General features: G+C 38.5%; 2 protein-coding genes across 2 annotated transcripts in view; one reads left to right on the forward strand and one right to left on the reverse strand.

Moving 5' to 3' along the window:
* LOC107665845 (DEAD (Asp-Glu-Ala-Asp) box polypeptide 49) overlaps positions 1-2292 on the reverse strand; it is a 7164-nt gene extending 4872 nt beyond the window's left edge. Inside the window, exons 1-5 of the mRNA XM_016456892.1 lie at positions 2072-2292; positions 1269-1392; positions 1080-1165; positions 808-929; positions 543-730 (exon numbers count right to left, since the gene is read on the reverse strand). Coding sequence (XP_016312378.1) covers positions 543-730; positions 808-929; positions 1080-1165; positions 1269-1392; positions 2072-2186 — 635 coding nt within the window. The 5' untranslated portion in view covers positions 2187-2292. The remainder of the gene's footprint in view (positions 1-542; positions 731-807; positions 930-1079; positions 1166-1268; positions 1393-2071) is intronic.
* Positions 2293-2386: 94 nt separating this feature from the next.
* The window catches only part of LOC107665842 (kelch-like protein 26), a 23291-nt gene continuing 19146 nt past the window's right edge, over positions 2387-6531 (forward strand). The window contains exons 1-3 of the mRNA XM_016456890.1: positions 2387-2583; positions 3263-3267; positions 5075-5206. Coding sequence (XP_016312376.1) covers positions 5157-5206 — 50 coding nt within the window. The 5' untranslated portion in view covers positions 2387-2583; positions 3263-3267; positions 5075-5156. The remainder of the gene's footprint in view (positions 2584-3262; positions 3268-5074; positions 5207-6531) is intronic.

Below are 6531 nucleotides of genomic sequence, written 5' to 3' on the forward strand. Positions count from 1 at the left end.
AATAGAACGCAGCAGCAGTTTTCTGTCAGGGATTTGTCGTGCCGCGCCGCATCCAGTGTAGACCATAGATATGTATATATATATCTATGGTGTAGACAGCATCACTGATTATAATGATTTCTGTAGTATTTTGTCGCGCCGCACCACTCGCGTCCGGTGTAGACACGGTGTAACATTGGTTTTGCTTTGTTTCACAGAACTAATCGTTGCCTGGGTTGCGTACCTATGTGTGGGGCAGAGCTATCAAAATAGGGGCGAGACCCTTTTGGGGTAGGGGCGTGTTTGTTTTGGTGATTTCAAATGTCAACATTGGCTACCAGAAATCGCTTACCCCACCTTTAAACATTGACAAAGATTTAGCAGACCTAATATGTAGAGGCAACTCATTCCACAGTCTCGGCCCCATTACGCCAAAAGCTTGATCGACTTTCTGATGACTGTTTGTCCTAGGCACTACCAGAAGTTTATAATTTTCTGAGCGCAAGGCTCTAGGGGGATTATGCGGTTTCAGGTTTGTAATTCTCCTGACAAACATGACTTACTCTGATTTGTGTTCCCAGAAGAAGGGCCTGTTCATGGCGATGCTCTGCAGCTGCTGCAGCGTGTCCGTGAGCGTGGCGCTGAACAGCAGCGTCTGGCGTTTTGCAGGCACAGCACTGAGAATGACCTCTAGATCTTTAGTGAAATCTGTGCAGCCCTGCTCTAAGAGTCGGTCAGCTTCATCCAGGATCTGCCGAGAAACACACGACAATTCCATTAAAACTGGTTAAAAACACACGTTAAAAAAGGCATATGTCAGAATCTTACTAGAAACTGGATTCTGTTCAGGCTAATTGTGTCAGAGCTTCGGATATGATCAGCAAGTCGTCCCGGTGTGGCCACAACAACATGTGGCTTTTTCGACAACTCCAAGCCCTGAGTGACCATGTCTAATGGAAGAAACAATACAAAAAATAAAGTGTCTCTCCTATGCATTCTATAAATTACAGTTTTCTATAAACATTTACCACTGTTTTTGCTTTTATAAATAAAGAAGCCCTAAACACTTAAACCAAGTTAAGCGTTGAAAGTTATCGTACCCATTCCTCCCACAATGATACAGTCCTTTAAGCCCAGTGGCTTCCCTAATGCTCGGAACTGCTCTGCGATCTGGTAAGCAAGCTCCCTGGACAGAAAACAGACAAAAACTTCATTTGTTTGAAACATCTACATGCAAATGAAGATTCAAATGTGGCTGAATAAATCATCACAAAGTAAAAAAAATAAACCTTGTGGGTGTTAACACCAAGCAGAAAACACCATAAGGGTCCTCAGACAACTTCTGCAGCACTGGAAGAACAAATGCTGCCGTTTTACCGCTTCCCGTTTTTGCACAGCCCATGCAATCCCGACCTGTGTGAAAGACGGGGGGAAAACATTTTGTTCTGATGAAAGACAGCATAATCATACTTTATTATTAATATTTAATTTCATCAGTCACAAATTTTGTTTTAACCTTAAAGGGTCTAAAAAGAGAATTGCTGAAGCATTTTGCACAGAGTGAACTATAAATAAAAGTGAAGACTTGATTTCATGTAATCGTTTTTTTTTTTTTATGTGTAGAGGTCTATAAAATCCATCATAATATAGATGCATCTGGTACACACACACACACACACACACACACACACACGATATATAGACATACACACATACATACATATATACACATACATTATATATATATATATATATATATATATATACACATAGATAGATAGATTGATTGAGGCACAATAGCCTCATTCTGAATAAATAACTCATCATCGATTTAAAAAAAGCCAAACAGCTTCGCATAAATATAATATAATGCCATAAATAATTACAATTAATAATACTAAATCAATAATAAATACTTTTTACTTTTTAAGAAGACATGCAGTTTGTTTTATTATGCCATGCTATCCAGTGAGTAAAATACATGTACTCACGCATCCGGAGTTCTAGCTACTCGATCTATGTAAAGCCTATTTATGTGATCTTTAACTGTATTATTTTACTGTTAATATGTAAAACAGACACAGATCTTTACCCTCTAATATGGCAGGGATGCATTTCTCCTGAACTGGGGTCGGTCGGCTGATACCCATCTGCTTACACTGCTGGATCAACCACTCACACAGCCCGAGAGACTCAAAAGTGGCCATTTCCCACCAGGTTATTTAAAAGCGAAATATCCCAAACATAAATGAGTGGTTTAGCGTTGCTTTGAGCGCCGTTAAATGCCCTTTAAAAAATTGATCCTCGTGCGAATCTGTGACGGCCGCGTGAATTAGACGTCATGTGATGACGCGCGGAAAAGAGAACGGCCACGCCCACTGACCGATCAGTGACCACGCCCCTTACGGTCAAGAAGAGCTGCGCGTTTTGGTTTTGACAGCGAAATTAGCGACTGAGGTTATGTATGATAATGCAGCTAACCCGTCAGGCTACCTCATTCCCCCAAACAAAAATATCTTTAGATGAATACATGTGCTTTATTCTGATTCGTTGTCATTTGTGGGCAGACGTAATGCGGAGGAGCCCGTGAGTGGTGTGCTTATGGTTAGGAAGATGGGTGGGAAACAGATGTATAAAAGTATTCCAGTTTTAATAAAAGAGGGTAGATATATAATGACTAATGAAGAAAAGGCAGAGGAATTAGTAGAAGCATTCGTTAAGGTTCATAGTAATAATAATATATTGGAAAGTATGAAAGTACAGAGGGAACACATTTTGAAAGACAATCCTAATGTGTTGGTTCGAAAAGTGCCATCTGGATGCACATTGGATACAGATTTTACAATGTATGAACTGAAGCAGGTGTTACACGGGGTGAAACATACATCGCCAGGAAAAGACGAAATATGTTATGAAATGATAAAACATCTTTCAGATGTGTCTCTGAACATTATTTTAGAGTTTTTTAATAAGATATGGGAGTTAGGAAAACTCCCTACCTCTTGGAAACACGGAGTGATAATTCCAATTGGAAAGCCTGGAAAGGATCACTCAAAAGCATCAAATTATAGACCAATTTCTTTAACATCTAATTTATGCAAAGTGATGGAGAGAATGATAATTAGCCGATTAAAGTATGTAATAGAAAAGAAAGCTCTAATATGTTCATATCAGAGTGGCTTTAGAAAAGGGTGTAATACAATGGATTCAATAATATGTCTAGAATCTGACATTAGAAAGGCAATAGTGAATATATAACTAAAGATTTATGGAAAAATGTTAGAGCAGGTAACAGAAATTAGGTTCCTTGGATTATGGATGGACTCAAAACTAACTTTTGCATCACATATTAATAAAGTAATAGATAAATGTAAAAAGGGAATAAATATTTTAAGATGTTTGGCAGGGGTAGATTGGGGTGCAACCCGACAGGCATTGAAAAGAGTATATTGTGCAATGATTAGACCTATGATTGATTATGGCAGCATAGTATATAGTTCGGCATCAGTATCTATGTTGAAGAAAGTAAGTGGTATCCAATCTCAGGCACTAAGAATAGGAAGTGGGGCATTTAGAACATCGCCAGTCTCAGCGATGCAGGTGGAAATGGCGGAGTTGCCTTTAGACCTCCGGAGACTTAAGTTAAAGATGGCATACTGGTGTTCTGTAAGGGGGCATGTAGAAACCCATCCAGTCAAAGATGTTTTACAAAAATGTTGGGAACATGAGTATATAAATTATTGTAGTTTTGGATGGAATGCCAACGCAGATGCTAAGAAGGTAGGAATTAATGACATAAAAATAAGTTCAACGGTAGCAATACTAATTATACCCCCTTGGCTGTTCCACATGCCAATGGTAGATCTCCAGTTGCATTTTAAAATAAATGAATAGGAAAGGTGTATGCCTAAAGAAATAGTAGTGGATCACTATTTGAAACAAAACTATTTTAATAGTAAACAGAAGAGAAGATACTGTTATAACCAGGATCCGTATAGGACACTCTAACCTTAATTATTCATTGCATATAATAGGAAAAAGTGAGTCAGATAGCTGCAGTTACTGTGGAATAACAGAAACAGTTGAACATGTTTAAATAGTGGGAAATCAGCATCTAGACAGGATATACTTCATGAAATATTACAGAATTTATATAGAATAAACCAAAACAGGAGTAAGAGTAGAGTTTTTATGGATACCTGCCCATGTAGGTGTAGAAGGAAATGAGGAGGTGGATAAGCTGGCCAAGTCAGCATTGAGAAAAGAAGAGATTGACATCGAAATTCCTTTAAGTAAAACAGAAGTAAAAGGTATTGTTAAAACAGCAGTTGGAAGTATGTGGCAAGACGTATGGAATAAAGAGTCAAAAGGGAGACACTTATTTAGTATTCAACAGAAAGTGGGGATTGAAAGAAAGGTATATGGAAACAGAAGAGAAGATACTGTTATAACCAGGATCCGTATAGGACACTCTAACCTTAATTATTCATTGCATATAATAGGAAAAAGTGAGTCAGATAGCTGCAGTTACTGTGGAATAACAGACACAGTTGAACATGTGCTCTTACGTTGTGAGGCATATAATAGACAAAGAAAGCAACTTGTTGAAAAACTAAGAGATATGGAAATCAATGACATTTCAGTTATGAATATATTTCAGAATGCACAGAAACATCTAAGGGTTTATGGTTTTCTTCTAAAATATCTCAGAGATACAGATTTGATTAGAAGAATTTATTTATTTTTTTTAATATTAGTAGTATATAGTATGTTTGTTCATCGAGGCCTCACACTCCATCCCAGTAGGTGGCGGAAATGCACCTTAAGCTGGTTTGCAACCGCCATTAAACACAAAAGAAGAAGAAGAAGAGTGGCGTGCTCGTGAGCGCAGGTAAACCGAACTCTCGTCAGCAGCACCTGGACTGTCCTCTAGTACAGGCCGTACAATATTAATGGGGTAGAAATCATTACTTTTCATTCTAATGCTCTCGTTGTCTCGTAGCACTCTATGCATTTGAAACTGTAACGTTAAGTATGATATGGGTTGTTTGTTTTTTTTGTCAATGCTTTGTCTTGTATTTCATGTTTGATTAAGATTGAGCATGGTTAGCGGTAATTTGGGCTACTACACATGATGATCGTCCTCGTCCTCATCCTCATCCTCATCCTCGCTGAGCATGGCGGAGTTAGACGGTGTGGAGTTCTGTGCGAATCGAGCTCAAAGCAGGTAACGTTAGGCATGCAAGTAGCATCAGATGTTGCATGCGGTGCGTTTAATGCATACAAAAGGAGAGGTTGTCCCAAAATGCAACAGGGTTAAGTGCTAAAATTAGAAAATTTATTCTGCTGTTTTTTTATGCTATTATTATTAAATGTGCACTCGGCAATGATTTGTTTTATACATAAAGAAATGAAAAGCACTTTTGAAAATATTATTACAATGATTTACCTCAACATTAGATGAAGGCTCTAGATCATTTTTCTAGAAAATGTTGTTTTGTTCTGCATGTAGAGGGTCTTCCCATCATGGGCACTACCATGTTGGCATCACATGACCAGCTGGGTAGCGATGCCATTTATTGGTTATCGACCAATTAGAATTGTTTTTTTACGTTTATTGATATTGCTTAATGTTGAATGACAATGATGGCGCCGACGCTGATGGCTGCCTCCGTGGCGTGCTCCGCAGTTGTTTTTGTGTTTTTGTTAGTTTGTCCTGTTATATATATTAGTTATATCCCTGCAATCAGTTTCACCAGAGACGAATTGCTGGACATTAGGAAGTACACACCACCCGATATTTCACCGGTTTTTGATTATTCTGATGTTCTGCTGGACATTGTTGTCGGGGGAGCTGCGGCGCTGATCAAGCGCTTCAGAACGCGCAGACGGGGGAAGCGAGCCGGCGCGCTCGTGAAGTCTAAACATACCTGGCAATAAAGCTCATTCTGATTCTGATGTTGGATATGTAGATGTGTGTACTTTTTCTCCCTGTATTTTAGGAGGGTTTAGATTGCCTCCTAACACTCATTTAAAAATGTATCTTTGAAAAAGCAATAGTTTATTAACATTTAATGTAGTAACCGTAATTCATACTTTACATCATAATATTGTGATGTCAAAAATTCACATGCAGCATTTAAGATGATTGATATTCGTTACAGCCCAAACCCTCTTTTGGTGTTAAAAACTGCTGCCAGGATTTACTAAAGACATGCAATGAAAAGGTGTGGACACAGTCATTTTTTGCGGCTGATCTCATTGCATATGCATTTGTAGAAGTTTCCCTTTTAGACCCAAAATTTACGGGGGGAGAGTATTTAAGTAAATCATGCAACGTTTACGGTAGTCAGTTTACTAACATTTGCACCATCATTGCATCCAGAAAAGCATGTCTTAACCCATTTTGATCACCTGCAGAATTTTCCACTCCCATCACCACTTTTATGGGATTACAGTCTCTAATGTGCCCTGTTAAGTAAATCTGGCCCTTAAAGGGGTCATTTGATGCGATTTCAAGTTTTCCTTTCTCTTTGGAGTGTTACAAGCTGT

This window comes from Sinocyclocheilus anshuiensis, unplaced genomic scaffold (genome assembly GCF_001515605.1).
Source record: "Sinocyclocheilus anshuiensis isolate Anshui unplaced genomic scaffold, SAMN03320099.WGS_v1.1 scaffold920, whole genome shotgun sequence".
In the NCBI taxonomy this organism is placed as follows: domain Eukaryota; kingdom Metazoa; phylum Chordata; class Actinopteri; order Cypriniformes; family Cyprinidae; genus Sinocyclocheilus; species Sinocyclocheilus anshuiensis.